The sequence below is a fragment of the Mobula hypostoma genome, chromosome 7 (assembly GCF_963921235.1).
Source record: "Mobula hypostoma chromosome 7, sMobHyp1.1, whole genome shotgun sequence".
Classification (NCBI taxonomy): Eukaryota; Metazoa; Chordata; class Chondrichthyes; order Myliobatiformes; family Myliobatidae; genus Mobula; species Mobula hypostoma.
Genome location: NC_086103.1, coordinates 153698099 through 153715216, shown reverse-complemented (window position 1 = coordinate 153715216; position 17118 = coordinate 153698099). Strand labels below are relative to the sequence as shown.

The 17118-nt window shown below is 38.6% G+C and overlaps 1 protein-coding gene across 4 annotated transcripts in view; it reads left to right on the top strand.

Moving 5' to 3' along the window:
* dclk1a (doublecortin-like kinase 1a) overlaps positions 1-17118 on the top strand; it is a 293292-nt gene that overhangs the window by 224471 nt on the left and 51703 nt on the right. For all 4 annotated transcript variants that reach the window (XM_063054334.1, XM_063054335.1, XM_063054333.1 and 1 more), the window contains 5 exons: positions 8958-9045; positions 10400-10508; positions 11046-11103; positions 14641-14760; positions 14985-15131. In XM_063054334.1, coding sequence (XP_062910404.1) covers positions 8958-9045; positions 10400-10508; positions 11046-11103; positions 14641-14760; positions 14985-15131 — 522 coding nt within the window. The remainder of the gene's footprint in view (positions 1-8957; positions 9046-10399; positions 10509-11045; positions 11104-14640; positions 14761-14984; positions 15132-17118) is intronic.

Below are 17118 nucleotides of genomic sequence, written 5' to 3'. Positions count from 1 at the left end.
AAGTGAGTCAGGCTCCAAGGATGAAAACCTATAATAATAGCTTTCATTATTCTTTGCTTAATTATAAGATCACTACTTGTATTCATTAACAAGACTTATTGACATTATTACAAATACTATATCAAATATGAACAAAAAGCAAAAATGGTTATTTAACATAATTCATATTTTTTCACATTTTATATGCCATTCATTCCTGTCCTTTACACGTATATTGTTCTAATATTGTAGATGGCATACTACCTTTCTAAAATCCACATCCACTAAAGTTGTATCTGAATTTATCAGACCTGTATTTCTTCAGTGCCTGTTAGTCCAATTATCACCCACTATTTTTTTGAAGAATCATCAAACTGAAGAATATTGTAACTGACGTTGTTGGCTGAAACCTGAACATAGTAGTTATTTCTCTTTTCATTTCTTTTGTCTTTATGATGTAGAATGAAGCCATTTGGTTCATCGTGTCCATGCTGTTTCTCAATCGCATTGATCTCAGTTTATTTCCCTTTTAACAAATTAAGAACATCCTAAAAACAAACCAACATTAATCAATCCCTGATTCTTAAATTTCATGGACAGTTTCTTCCAGCAAAGGATACAGAACCATATGAAGGTGGACTTTTTTTTTGGTTTCAGCTTTACTATCACACTCAATTTCAATGCAGTGAGTAGAGTCATTTCTAAGCCTCCTCAGTTCAATGCTTTTTCTAATCTGACCTCTGCAATGTCCAATGGTGGAGAGGCACTGAAGAACTTCTCCAAATTCTCCAATGTGACTCTTGTTTAATGCTGTACTTAGCATTCATCTCCAAGAAGACTGTCTGGCATCATTTTGATGAACACGATGAAGATTAGCTCATGCTCTCGTTCAACCAATATCAGTGCAGATGAAACCATGCTATGAATATTAATTTACCAAACCAAAATCTGAAGGAAATTTGTTCTCTTAGCTTTATTGAAATGATTCTCTTCCCCACTGTTTCTGGCAGTAACTTAAATACCAACATTGAACACAACTCTTTAAGTTCTAACCAAGGCAATCACCATAGTACCATTCCCATTCCCTGTGGCTTACAGCTGCTTCATTTAGCTCTACAGCAACGGTTTCAGTGGAACAATGATCAGGCATGTTCTATAAGTGGTTGGTGATCTAAAATCAGACTCTACCTACAAAGATAAAAGTAAGCTTTCTAACCTTAATTTGAATAAGTTCACTTAGTATTACACAGATGTTAAGATCGGTTTCCTCATGTGCTGCTGCTTGTGCCCTAAAGAGGTCAAGAGGACATTGTGTATTTTCTTAAAAATGCAGATACAGTGAATGTTGGAGATCTGAAATACAGACAGAACTTTTTGGACTAACCCAGCAGGTTTAGTAGCATTTATGAAGAGCGAAATTAAGTTGGTCAAAGAGTATTACACAAATAGGGAATCACTAAAAGAGATCGTGAAGTTAGGACATCATTGTTTTAAGAAGTTGTTATTCTAATTTTGTACCATTTTGAAACATTAATACTTGACCCTCATGTTGACAAGATGGAGCTTTTTTTTAAACTTAAAAAAATCTGACAGCTTAGTAGCCATGCTGTTGGAACAGGTTGCCAAGGGATGAAGGAGAACAGAATGGGGCGGGGGATGATTAAAATTAGTAAGAGGAAGGGAAATCAACTCTCTAACTGCTCACTGAGACCATCTCTCAACCCCACCTACCTTAGAAGCAGCAGCATGCACATGCACTGTACCACAGATGGACCCCAATCCAAGGCAAACATTTAGATTTTTAGGGCCTCAAGCAGCAGCATTGGTAATCTGGTGCAGATTTGCCATTGTTGCCTGCAGGATAAAGAAGTTGATGGATTAGGAAAGACTGAGTTAGCTGGACCTTTACTCAATGAAATTTGGAAGAGTGAGAGATGATCTTTATCTTGCACTTAAGATTCTGGGGGAAGTTAACAGATTGGATGCTGGGACGATGTGTCCCCTAGTGGGACAAAGGATTGCTGATACAAAACAGAGATGAGGAGCTTGTGACTCTGTGGAATATGCAACCTCTGAGAATTGTGGGTACAGTTTAATTGAACATATGCAAGGTGAAGATTGACAGATATTTGAGCTGCAAGAACTGTGAAGAGGATATGGAGAGAGAGGCAAAGTGGTGTTGAAGCCAAACTTGGATCAGCAATGCTCTTACTGATTGGTAAGGCAGACCTGCTTCTGCTGGAGTGTCTTAGTGATTTTCTTATCTCTGACTAAAGATCAGTACATGAATATGAATGTAGGGAGCTGATGCTCATAAAATGTCATTCCCAGTTTGACAGTAGGTGAAAAATAACGGTTCTAGGCACTGACCTTTTGAATCAGTTTCTTGTGAAAAGGCAGTATTGAGTGCCATGCACAATGATGATGTCATTATGTGTGTAATGACAATAGGGAAATGCCATCTGTTACTGTGAACATGATTGGAGTAGTCACTTTAACAGCTGAGACTTAAGGGAAATAGTGCAAGGTGTGCAAGTTGATCCAATTTTTAGGCATTGGGGGAAAAAAGTAAGGATGCATTTGGAGATTAAAAATAAAACAGGAAATGTTTTAAAATACTTTGCATGCCACAGTTTGCAATAGGATATTGGATTGCATAGAGGGAGGGAGAGTTAAAAGAAGCGAGTGGGGGCAATCAGCATAATTTGTGCGCCACTGTTCCCAAGGAGACATTGGATTGTACAAAAGTAGGCATTTGGCAAGATCCAGTAAAAAGAAGTAAGGTTAAGGAGAGTGGTTGCTGTGTAAGTGGGCCATTGTTAGAGTGAGGAGTTGAGACTTCAGCTTATCGAGGCTTCAGTGAGAAGAGGCTTAGACTGTAGGTAGATTTTTTTTGTTACTTATTCTTTCTTTCTTATTTCATATTTAGAGCGGTGGGGATGCCAGGGAGGAAGATAGTGGAATGCTCCTCCTGTGGGCTGTAGAAAGGCAGGGAGACCTCCAGTATCCCTGATGACTACAGCCCTACACCTGCAAGAAGTGTGTCTAGCTGCTGCTTCTAACAGACTGTGTAAAGGAGATGGATCTGGAACTGGATGAACTTCAGAACATTTGGGAGGCCGAGTGGTTGTTAGACAGGACATACGGGGAAGCATATAGTTACACCCAAGATGCAGGATGCTGGTAACTGGGTGAGGGAGGAGAGTGCGAAATGGCAGAAGAAAGCCACAGCAGTCAGGTCGCTGGCACTGAGCCTGGCTCTATGGCTCAAAAGGAAGGGGGAGAAGAAGATTTAGATAGTGGAATTGATGGTTTTGTGGCAAATTTTGCAGATGACACAAAGATAGGTGGAGGAGTAGGTAGCACTGAGAAAGCAATGCAATTGCAGCAGGACTTGGACAAATTGGAAGAAAGGGCAAAAAAGTGGAAGATGGAATACAGTGTTGGGAAATGTATGATAAAGCATTTTGATAAAAGGAACAATAGTGCAGACTATTATCTAAATGGGGAGAAAATACAAATATCAGAGCTGCAGAGGGACTTAGAAGTCCTTGTGCAAGACTCCCAGAAGGTTAATTTACAGGTTGAGTCTGTGGTAAAGAAGGAAAATGCAATGTTGGCATTTATTTCAAGGGGAATAGAATATAAAAACAAAGAGATAATGCTGGAGCTTTATAAGATACTAGTCAGTCCGTATTTAGAGAATTGCCAACAATTTTGGACCCCTTATCTCAGAAAGGATGTATTGTCATTGGAGAGAGTCCAGAGGAGGTTCACGAGGATGATTCCAGGAATAAAAGCTTTAAGATAAGAGGAGCATTTGGCAGCTTTCGATCTGAACTCACTGGAGTTTAGAAGAATGCCGGGGGAATCTCACTAAAACCTATCAAATATTAAAAGGACTGGATAAGGTGGATGTGGAGAGGATGTTTCCTCTGGTGGGAGCACCCACGACTAGAGGTCAAAGCCTCAGAACTGAGGAGCGAACAGCAGTAAGGAGGAATTTTTTTTTAGCCAAGGAGTGGTGAATCTGTGGAATGCTCTGCCACAGACTGCGGTGGAGGCCAAGTCCAATGGTATATTCAAAGCGGAAGCTGATAGATTTCTGATTGGTCAGGGCATCAAGGGATATGGTGAGAGGGCAGGTGTATGGGGTTGAGTGGGAGCCGGGATCAGCCATGATGAAATGGTGGAGCAGGCTCAATGGGCTGAATGGCCTAATTCTGCTCTTACATAAAAAAAAGAAAAAGGAACACTTTGCATCTATTGATCATAATGCCATTAGTTTCAAGATAATTATGGAAAAAGATAGGTCTGGTCCTTGGGATGAGATTCTAAACTGGAGAAAGGCCAATTTTGTGGTAGCAGAAAGGACCTGGCAAGTGTGGACTGGACAGGTTGTTTACTGACAAAGGTGAACTTTGTAAGTGGGAGGCCTTCAAAATAGAAATTTTGAGAGTACAGAGTTTGTACCTGTATGTCCCTGTCAGAATAAAACGCAATGAAACAGGTTTAAGGAACTTTGGTTTTCAAGACATATTGAAGCCCTGGTGAAGAAAAAAGAAGGAGGTGCATAGCAGGTATAGGCAGGCAAGAACAAATGAAGTTATCAAGGAGTATAAGAAATGCAAGAGAACACTAAAGAAAGAAATCAAGAGGGATAAAAGAGTGCATGAAGTTACCCTAGCAGACAAGGTGAAGGAGAATCCTAAGGGATTCGACAGAAATATTGAGAGCAAAAAGATAGCAAGGGACAAAATTGATTCTCTGGAAGATCAGAGTGGTAATCTATGCATAGAGGGCCAGAAGAGGTGGGGGAGATCTTAAATGGATTTTTTGCATTTGTATTTACTCGGGAGATGGACATACGGTCTATAGATGTGAAGCAAAGCAGCAGCAAACTGATGGACCCTATACAGTTCACAGAGGAGAAGGTGTTTGCTGCCTTGAGGCAAATTAGGGTGGATAAATTCCCAGGGCCTGATAAAATGTTCTCTTGGACCCTGTGGGATGCTATTGCAGAAAATGAAGTGGCCCTAGTAGAGATATTTAAAACACTCTTAGGAACGGATGAGGTGCCATAGGATTGGAGGATAGCTAATGTTATTCAAATGTTTAAGAATGGGTCTAAGAATAAGCCAAGAAACTATAGGCCGGTGAGCCTGACTGCAGCAGCGTGAAAGTTATTGGAATGTATATATTAGTATAAGTGTTTGGATAGACAGGAACTGATTAGGGACAGTCGACATGGTTTCATGCATGATAGGTCATGCCTAACCAAATTTATAGTTTTTCGAGGAAGTTGCCAGAAAATTTGATGAAGGCAAGGCAGTAGATGTTGTCTACATGGACTTTAGTAATGCCCTTGACAAGGCCCTGCTTGGGAGGATGGTCAGGTAGGTTCAGTCACTTGGCATTCAAGATGAGGTAGTAAATTGGATTAGGTATTGGCTTTGTGGGAGAACCCAGAGAGTGGTAGTAGATGGTTGCAACTTTGACTGAAAGTCTGTGACTAGCAGTGTGCTGCAGGGATCGGTGCAGCGTCCATCGTTGTTTGTCATCTATATCAACAATCTGGGTGACAATGTGGTAAACTGGATCAGTAGGTTTGCAGATGCCACCAAGATTGGGAGTATAGTGGACGACGAGGAAGACTATCAAAGTTTGCAGTGGGATCTGGACCAACTGGAAAACGGCTGAAAAAGGCAAATAGAACTTAATGCAGACAAGTGTAAGGAGATGCACTTAGGGAGGACCAACCAGGATAGATCTTACACAGTGAGAAGCAGGACACCAAGGAGTGTGGTAGAACAGAGGGATCTGGGAATAATTCCTTTTAAGTGGTGTCAACGGTAGATAGGATCATAAAGAAAGCTTCTGGCACATTGGCCTTCATAAATCAATGTACTGAGTACAGGAGTTGGGATTAGATTAGATTATGAGGACACTCAGTCCTCGTTTATTGTCATTTAGAAATGCATGCATTAAAATAATACAATGTTCCTCCAATATGATATCACAAAAACACAAGACAGACCAAGACTAAAACTGACAAAACCACATAATTATAACATATAGTTACAACAGTGCAAAGCAATACCGTAATTTGATGACAGCAGACCATGAGCACGGTAAAAAAGAAGTCTCAAGATCCCGATAGCCCCAACATCTCACGCAGACGGTAGAAGGAAGAAACTCTTCCAGCACTGTAAACTTGCCAATGCAGCATCCTGGAAGCACCTGACCACAGTCCGACTCTGAGTCCATCTGAAAACTTCGAGCCTCCAGCACCGAGCACCATCTCTGCCGAGCACTTCGACCCCGGCCGCCAAGCAACAGGCAAAGCCGAGGATTCGGGGCCTTCCCCTCCAGAGATTTCGGATCACACAGTAGCAACGGCAGCGAAGCGGGCATTTCAGAAGTTTCACCAGATGTTCCTCTGTGTTCTCACGTCTGCCTCCATCAAATCAGAATTGTGTATGCCCTCCTACTTGACAGATTACAGATATTCATCACTAGAGAGGCCGTGCGCGCTGCATCACGCCACCATCTTCTCCTCCTCCCGATGTTATCTTGAAATTGCATAAGATGTTGATGAGGCCTAACTTAGAGTTTTGTGTGCAGTTTGGTCACCTACTGTACCTATAGGAAAGATGTAAATAAGATTGAAAAAAATACAGAAACAATTTACAAGAATATTTCCAGGGCTTGAGGACCTGAGTTATGGGGAAAGGTTGAATAGGTTAGGATTTTTTTCCCTAGAGTGTAGGGGAGATTTGATCATGGTATAGATAGGGTAAATGAAAGCAGACTTTTTCCACTGAATTTCGGTGAGACTACAACCAGAGGGAATGGGTTAAGGGTGAAAGTTGGAATGTTTAAGAGAAACATGAGATGGACCCTCCTTACTCTGAGGGTGGTGAGAGTGTGAAACAAGGTGCCAACTCGAGTAGTGGATGCAGGTGTGATTTCAACATTTAAGAGAAATTTGGATGGGAGCGGTATGGAGGACGATGGTCGAGGTGCAGGTTGATGGGACTAGGCAGATTAAAGATTTTGGCATGAAAGATGGGCCGATTGGCCTGGCTTGGTGCTGTAGCATCTATGACTATCAAAAATTGTTGAATTCTTTTAACAACACCAATAACATTTAATACCTTAAGGAATGTAACTGTGGTTTTGATAGCTAATTTTTAGTGTAAAGGGGTTGATTAGCAATAATTAATGTGTATCACTTTGCTAAAAGATTGTTGTACTTGAAATGATATGATCTAAAACTTGACTTCAAAAGAGATATTAACTACTATGTAAGTCTCACAACATCAGACGGTTCAAACGACTCCTCCTTCGCTACTGAGGCAGACTGAAGTATTACTTTCATTATACAACTAAAGAACTTCATAATTTGAAGAGGAATCTTTGAATATTGGCAAATAAATGCACAGCTGCTCGCCACTTAATATTGCTGTGGGATTCGTGCACATATAATTACAGCATTATTAACTTCAAAATGATAAGCTTGCAAAGTTAAATGGAATTTAAATTTTTACTGCACTTGAAGTTTTCAGTGGTTTTACTTTATTTTCCCTTTTTTGAGATGGTGAGAGGAATTAGGCATATTGTCAAATTGCCCATTCAAATTTAAAATAGGTTTATAAAGTCTGTAAACAGAATGCTGTTTTTTTTTCAACTTATAAGCAAACTTGATTTGAAATCAGTACTGTTTGGTGAAGTCTGTTTTAGTCCAGTTTGGAAAAAAACAGGACAATTTAATTAAAATATTGAATTTGAACAGTTCTATATTCCAGTACAGAACCTTCTTTGTGGGGGGGTCTATTGTAAACACATTATAGAATTACACATTATCTCTGGGAAAACATTTAGTAAAACAATGAATGGTGATAATGGTGGGGAATATTACAGAAATGATAATCAGGGACAGAAAATGAGTGGTTAATTGAGTAGGAAAAGCCAGCACGTAGTTGAAAGTAAGGAAGATCCCTCTAAGGGTTGATTGGGGGTGGTTAGTGCACAGTGGAATTCTCTGGCTCGCAATTGTGACCATTGCTTTACATTAGTTATGTATTCATGATTTAGATTTGGATGTATAAATCACAATTCCAAATTTGTAGATGATGCAAAAGCTGGAGGCAAAGAGGATTTTTGAAGTAGCTATTAATGGATTTCATAAAAAGTATTGATAGGCTGTGGGAATAGGCAAATACATAGCAGAAGATATTTAATGTTGAAAAAATGTGAATAGTTACGATGTGATAAGGAGGATCTGTATAAGCTACAGGACACAATTTTAAACAGGGAGCTCGTAGGAAATACATGTACCCCATTGAAAGTGAAGGTGCTAATGTTGCTTGTGCCTGATACTCTTATGGTCACAGTTGTGGTTGTGGTCACAGATCTTGAAGTTACATTAGTTAGTTTTTTGTTTTTATTGTCTGGATATTTAAAGTAGTCCTTTTTTTAACAACAAATTCCCATGGTATATAAAGGCTTCTGTTACAAAATGTGAGCAGGTATGGGAAGAGGTATTCTTCTTGATCTGGTGAGCTTCACCAAAATTTTAAGGTTTGATTGCGACTGGGCACCTTGAGCCGATAAAAATTACAGATCTCCAGTCGTATTGGAATTTTTTTTTGTTTTGACTTTCTGTGTACAATATTAAATAGAAGAGATCAATGTTAAATCGTAATTCAAATTATTAGACTCTTGCATGAATATTTACAAATGTTTGCATGAAATGAAGTATATTTTCCTGTGAAAGCAAAGTTTAATGCTTTCCCATAACTAATTTCAGCAAGTTATACGTGCACTATTCAACATTACTGCAGCTGACCTTTTCTTTAGGACTGAAATAAAATGAGCCATTGCATGGTAATGCACTTCAGCAGAAAATGACATATGAGGTTTATGAAGAATGTAATTTATTCACTTACTGCAATGACATTTCTCTTTGCTGCTAGAGCTCTCAACACAGTGGATCCTCAACATCTCTGGCATCAACCAAAGTTTGTAGTTCCATAGATGACAATGAGGGGCCAGGTTGCGAAGGTATGAATTCATTTAGCATGTAGTATTTTTGTTACATTGGTCTATTACAGTGTATTGTTTTTTTCTCTTTTATAGTTTATGTTTGTTTTTGTTATGTGTGAATGTACCAGTTAATAGTAGGGGAAGTTTTTTTTAGCTTTTTATAAATGCTTCAAAAGTAAATATCTCAAATGCTGGAAATCTAAATTTAAAACTGAAAATGCTGGTAATTTTACCAGGTGAGGCAACGTCTGTGGAGAGATAAAGATAATTAATGTTTCAGACTGAAAACTTCAATCAGAACTGGGAAAAAAAGTTATATTTAACAAAAAGATTTACATTACAGAGAAAAGGGTAGGGGTTAGAGAGAACAATGGGGAAGGTCTAGAATAAACCCTCCTCATTTTCTCTGCAAGTTAAAGCTCTTGTTTATCTCTTAATATTTCTCAGTTCTCACAAATGGTTATCAACTTCAGATGTTAACTTTGTTTCTCTTTCCACAGACGAGGCCTCACCTGTTAAAGCATTTCTAACATTTCCTCTTTTTGTTCTATGTACAATATACCTCCTTGCCACTCTTTACAAAATCTTGCAAGTTGTGAAGTTTTCAAGTATTAAATTATGTGCATTTTAATTATCAAAGTTATTGTCTTTGATACATCTTGCAGATTAAAATTAGATCATTTATGGAGAATTTGTTAGGCATTTACCTTACACTGCTAACTTCTGATATCTCATAATGATCTTTTGGGATTTCAGGGTCTCCCACTTTGGGTGTCATTATCACTCTAACTTTAGAATTTTTAGTTGTCTTATTTGTGATTATTCCATTATGCAGTTCTATTCATTCATGGCATTTTCCATTTATACCTTGTAGTTTAATGTATTGATTTATAAATTTCCTCAGTTTTTAAATTTGCCTCAGGAATTTTCCATCCTTGATAATGTAATAACACTATGTTACAATGGTAGGATTGTTTTTGAGAAGAATAACTTACACGTAAGTAGAAATACAATTAATTAATGTAATTAGATTTTAATGTAATCTATTGTACAAACACAATAATGTAATTTTTGACCAATAACCATTTACTTTACCAAAAATATCATTAAAATGACATATTTTAAATGTTAAAACATTTTAGGTTAGAAATCACTGTTGACAATAACAGTAGGACTATACCCATGCATTATATGTCTTTCCCTGACATTATTACATTAAAGGCGTAAACCTATTCATCGGGTTAGCACTTGCGTTGAAAGGGAGTATTAAACATTTTTCACTTTTATGAAAGACAGTAATTTCAAGCCTATACTTTGACTCAAAGGTCTTATTTTCTTGACAAAGTGTTTAACTAGTACCTTTCTGTTGCAGAAGTTGTGGAGGAAGAGTTCCAGGTGCCAGCATCTATAGCTGAACGTTACAAAGTTGGCAGAACAATAGGGGATGGAAATTTTGCAATTGTGAAAGAATGCATAGAAAGGTTTGTCTGTTGAAATGGACATCTTCATATGCAGTATTAAGTCTATTGTATATCTGGTTGTATTTTCCTTAAAGGTATGTTTGAGGAACTATTGATTAATAAGCACAATTAATTGACTAAAGTGGCTACACACCTCCTTTCCTTGGTACTGTTCAGATATACTATTTAATGAGTTTGTAAATTCCTTGCACTTTGTATCAATTCCTGATTCATAATCAGCAAGTGTCCAGTTTAGGAGCTCCTGAAAATAACTAATGCAGGGGTCTTTACTGTGAACTTGTGACCAGGGTGTCGATCAGATTTGAGGCCACAGACCAGAGGAGCTCCTCCTTGATGGTGTACCCATTGAAGAAAATGTTATCAGTTTTTTTACACCGTTGTTAAGTACATTGCGGTTAAAAAGTGTTTATTGAGTATTTTCATGGTCTCCAGATCATAATTTTTATTAATTTTAGTCTGATTGCACTTGCAACTGTTTGTTTTAAGTTGTACTTGTTCTGAGCAAGCATTTTAATTTTTTTTTGCTTTTTCCATTAGATCAACCAGCAGAGAATATGCTTTGAAAATTATTAATAAAAGCAAGTGTAGAGGAAAAGTGAGTACAGAAATAATTATTTTTTCTCTTAAACTACTACTGCTTGGAAATAATGTACTGGATTTTCCTTAATGGATCTTGTCACCAATGTTCCTCATTCACTTAAAGGTAGATGATCCTGAAGATGAACCACAATATCCTGACTGATGTTAGGGCCATGAGTAATGTGACAGGGTGATATGGATAGTTTAGAAGAAACCCTGCCCGAGAACTCATACAGAAAAGCTTCAACATATAAAAAATTCTCCTCCCTTAGCAGTGCCATCTGTCTAAGATATCAGTAAGATTCTTCAGTAGATAAGTTCTGATGGGAAGTGCAAACATTGAAATCCTGAACTTACTGTCTTGAGGTCTAATTTCCTTTCCCAGCTTTGCTGGGCCACTGAAATGAGTGGAGTTGGACTTTGCTGGTATTGTCTAGCATTTTGGTTTAGGAATCCTGTGTTATGCTAGTTATCGCTTACTGGTTTCACTAAGGATTGTAGACCTGCAAAAGTGGTAAAGAGGGGGGTATAAAATAGAAAGAAATGGAAATACCCTGCAAGTTATACGGGTTATGGAATTGCAATGTTAACTCTGTTTCTTCTTCCACCAACGATTCCAGACCTCCTGAGCATTTCCAGCATTTTCTGCTTTTATTTCACACTTACAGAATTTTGTGTAGGCAGAGATTATCTGGATTTTTTTCCTTTGTATATTGCTTTTATTTTAACATATTTGTGTTTATTACTTTTAATTTTTGTTGGTTTAAAAATAGTGAATTTATTTTTAGATATAAGACATTAAAAATGTATATATTTCTACAAAGCTGCTGTCTGTCAAAGGTTTCTAAAATAGTTTCAGGATCATTCCATTATATTTTTAAGGTCTTTTTAAGGGACATAATGCAGGATTCTGCAAAATAGCTTCTCTGCATCCAGAGGAGCCTGCACAAGCGAATTCTGAGCCACAATTTCTGAATTTCTAAAGCATCTAAATAAAGGTTAAAATCTAAGAAAATTATTTTAAAATGTAATTTTTATTTTTCAAAATTACAACCAAATCAAATTTTAAGTACACTATTCCCCTGCCATCCGAAGGTAGAGCGTTCCTATGAAACGATTCATAAGCCAAAATATCGTAAAGCGAAGAAGCAATTACCATTTATTTATATGGGAAAATTTTGTGAGTGTTCGCAGACCCAAAAATAACCTACCAAATTATGCCAAATAACACATAAAACCTAAAATAACAGTAACATATAGTAAAAGCAGGAATGATATGATAAATACACAGCTTATATAAAGTAGAAATACTTTTCCACAATCATTACTGCACTGTTCTCCGTAGCAAAAATCTCACGCAAGCGCCATTGGCAGAAAATCTCACGCAAGCGCTGTTGGCAATAACACGGTGCAAGTGCTCTCCAGTAACCTTTAAACTATGAAGCTGCCAAATCATACCAAATAACACGTAAAAATACGCAGCCTATATAAAGTAGAAATAATGTATGTACAGTGTAGTATCACTTACTGGAATTGGGAAGACAGCGCAGAGCACACTGATGATGGTGTGTTAGACTGAGTCATCGCAGGTTGGCTGGTGCAGTGGCCCCCACCCTCCGGGCCGCCAACCGATACCAATCCGCGAAGCATGCAGGGGTCCCGCGGTAGCCGGGAGGCACACAGCACATCTTTAAGAAAAAAGCTGAAATAAACAAGCCCACTTCCTCTTCCAATTGCATGTCGGCCCAGATCAGTGCTGATTGCCGATTGCATCGCCTCTGATCTGGGCCGACAATTATGTGTTGGGCAGCACCTAATTAATTAGCATGTTTATTTCGGCTTTTTTCTTAAAGATGTGCTGTGTGCCTCCCGGCTACTGCTACATTCTCCGCGAATCGGTACAGTATCTGTCCGTGGCCTGGGTGTTGGGGTGATGGGACACTGGGGTGTCATCTCATCGTCTGTTTCCATTAGGGCAGGCAGCTCACCTTCTCCTATGACTGCCCGCCTCGATGTCGAAGGTCGAGGTTCGTCGTCTGCTGTGGCTGATGTGGAAGGCTTGCTTGACTGCTGAACCTCGCACATTTTTCTATCATACAGTTCTTTGTAAGGACTCAAACCATCCTGAAAATATCCCCTAAACCTACGTACCCTTTCAAAATTAAAGTCGTACTTTATCATTGCAGCGAAAATCTCACGTAGTGGCTTCACTTTCGCTACTGCATTTGGTTTGGATTGTTATCCTTTTCTCTTCCAATTGCATCTATCAGTTTCTGGTCATGGGATGCCAAAACCTCTTCAACATCATCTTCGTCAGCTTCCTCAAGCCAAACTCATTTAGTCCTTACTTCGTTCACCACGATCAAAACGCTTAATTATGCCTAGTTTTACGCTAAATGTAACACCCTTACAAGCTCTTATATGCTTTTCCGACACCTTAGAACTTCATCTTGCAAACGGCTGCTCACAGGCACGTGTAAAAGCAATGCCATTCCGAATCCGGGGGAGAGCGGCTGCTTGGAGTGCGCGCTGCCTTTTATCGCGTGCTGAAATTTTTTATCGCCGCTGATTTTTTTTCGTAACAGTGAAAACACCTTCTGAAAGTGAAAACAGGGTACTAATGTAGGTCTTTTGTAACAGTGAGGTTTCGTAAAGCGAACGTTCGAAAAGCGGGGGACACCTGTAATATTAAAAGGAAACAAATTTTAGAAAGATAACTTACATTCTGACTGATCCTCACAGAACTAACAATCCACATTCAAATGAATGGAATAGCACATACAAAATGCTGGTTCTGCAAGGCTGCTGTGGAAGGTTAGATGGTGTGGGATCCCAGGGAGCTGGCTAATTGGATACAGCACCAGTCAGACAGATTCTGTGGAGGGGAATAAACAGTCAATGTTTCAAGTCAAGACCTTCCATCCTGATCCTGATGAAGTCTTGATGAAAAGGCTCAGCCTGAAACATCAACTGTTTATTCCCCTCCATAGGTGCAGCCTGACTTCCTGCGTTTCTCACACTTTTAGCGTGTGTTACTCATGATTTCTAGCATCTGCAGAATCGCTTGTGTCAAATGAATGGATTTGTGTCTGACTCAAATTCTGAGGGCAGGTGCATACATGCTGAAGAATTCTGGCAGAACTTGTGCTTGACCATTAAACTTGGTGGGAAGTGCAACCACAGAGCACTGTGGGCAAATTACTAGTAGAGCTTGGCTCATATGTTTAGGATTTGTGAATATGTCTGTGGGGCTAAAACATATTGGGACTTGTGCTGAAGGGAGCTGTGGTTCCATGTACAGTAGAATTTCTGGCAAAACCTATTAAGAAAGAAATCAACATGTTTTTAGATAGAAAATCCCTAAAGGGGTATGTGCAGAGAGTGGGAATATGTCACTGAGGTAGAGGATCATCTGTTATCATATAGAATAATGGAACAGTTTAAAACAAAAATCCCGGCTGATTAACTATCTTCGTGGTTGCATTGACAAAGGTAGGCAGAAAAGTTATATGATGTCATATTACAAAAATAATGCTCCTTGTACCTCTTGCAGGAACATATGATTCAAAATGAGGTGTCCATTTTAAGAAGAGTTAAACATCCAAACATTGTTCTTTTAATTGAAGAGATGGATACACCAAATGAGCTCTATCTTGTCATGGAGCTGGTCAAGGTAAGACTATTTTACTGATGAATGAGTAATGAAAAATTAAATAACTTAATAAAATGTATTTATAATGCTTCTCAAATATATAATCAAATCAAGTTTTAATAACTTGATAACAGTAAAATTGTTGAAATATTTACATCTATCTATCTACATAATTGGAATCTATTAGAATATTTGATGGAATATATTTCTGAAAGGGTAACCATACAGTGATATAATTTCTTTAGGGTGGAGATCTTTTTGATGCAATTACCTCTACCAACAAATACACAGAACGTGATGCCAGTGGAATGCTTTACAATCTGGCTAGCGCTATCAAATACCTGCATAGCCTTAACATCGTGCATAGGGATATCAAACCAGAAAATCTATTGGTAAGTTGTGAAATAAATATCCTTGAAAAATACTAACATATATGATAACACGGCAATATGCGAGCATACTAATGGAACAATGTAACAATAGTCCATACTCATAGAAGATTCCCTCTAACTTTTAAATCACATATTTTAAATACTAACTACAAAAATGATTAGTAATGATTAATTTTCAAAATAGTGATAAAAATCAAAAAGATCTTTATGAGATTTATCCTTCCCTAGTCTGCTTTGAGTGTAGCCCCAATCGGTGAATTGTTTTTTTTAATTGTCATATGTACCAAGGATATGGCATTCATGTAGATCATTCCATTCTTACAATCATTGAGTAGTACAAAGATAAACAATAACAATGCAGAATAAAGTGTTACAATTACTGAGGGAGTGCGGTGAAGGGAAAAAATAAGGTGCAAGGCCATAACAAGGTAGATTGTAAGATAGAGTCCATCTTACCATATTAGGGTACTATTCAAGAGTCCTAAGACAGCTGGAAAGAAGCGATTCTTGAGCCAGGTGGTGTGTGCGTTCAAGCAATTGTACTCTGTGCATGATGCAAGAGGAGAGAAGAAAGAGTGTCCGGGTGTCTTTGATTATATAGGCAGCAAGAAGTGTAGGCAGACTGAATGGGGCGGAGATCAGTTTCTGTGAAGTGCAGAGCTGTGTCCACATCTCTTCAGCTTCTTGCAGTTTTGGGCAGAGCAGCTGATGTGCAAAGCCATGATGCACCACGTAGGGTGCTTCCTGTGATGCATTGGTAAAAATTGGTGAGGATGAAGTGGAACTCTCCAGTCTCTCGAGGAAGTAGAGGCACTGGTGTGTATTCATTGACTGTGGTGTCTATGAGGTTGGACCACATCGATATTGGTGATGTTCACTGCTAGGAGCTTGACGCTGTCAACCCTCTGGACCAGAGCAGCATCGATGCATGACATGCAAAAAGGAGCATGTACATTACCTCCCCCCCACCTCACCCCATCCTGAGGTCACAACCATCTCTTATGTTTGCCTGACACTGTAGGAAAAGTGATTGTCATGACATCATGCCATTAGAGTGTCCTTTCTGTGCTCCAACTAATTATTAATTGAGATTCGGCCTACCATAGTGGTGTCATCTGCAAACTCATCGATGAAGTCGGAGCAGAGTCGGACCATGTGTATAAGAAATAAAGGGGAGTGCGGAGGTCACAGCCTTGTGGAGCACAAGTGTTGAGGAGGTGTTGCTGCCTATCCTAGCTGATTGATGTCTGTTGGTCAAGAAGCCAAGGATCTGGTTGCAAAGGGAATAATGCCACATCATCATATTTGCTTCTGATTCAAAGAGAAGACTCCAGACGTTACTTTTTCTGATGTAGGTATCATAGAAATCACAAATGTCTTGTTGTTTCAATGATTCCTATATCAGTAAAGATAAGTTGATTTTGCCAGGACTGGAGAGTTTTGGCTTCAGGTAAAGATCATCAAGTGGAACAAAGGCAACTAAGAGAGGTAGACAGTAAAACAAAAATGAGATCTGTTTGTTTTAGTTGGAGCTGGAATGAGCATTAGTTGGGTAAAAACTTGAGTTAAGATGAATAGTGAAATTAGTCAAGTGACCTGAGGAAATTATCCCCACCTAAAAGATGGGTGGCCTGTAAGGGTGATAAAGGCAGAAACTCTTGTGGAATTTACAAAGTACTTGGATGTGTCTTTAACCTACAAGACTCGGAAACCGGAACTAACAGTTGGAATTAGGCTGGGCAGTGCTTTTCGAGTTGATATTCATACTGTGGGCCAAATGGTAACCTTCTGTGCCAGAAGTATCTGCTATTCCACTCATTACCATTTAAACAAAATTGTATTACGATTATCTAACAGCTCAAAGAACTGGGGAAAAGTTTTTCAATGATATGTTTATTACTTCTATAAATCTGGATCTATGCAATGCAAATCATATGTGGGTTAGAAATACATGTTTACAAATTAATATCAATTTAATCTAAAATAG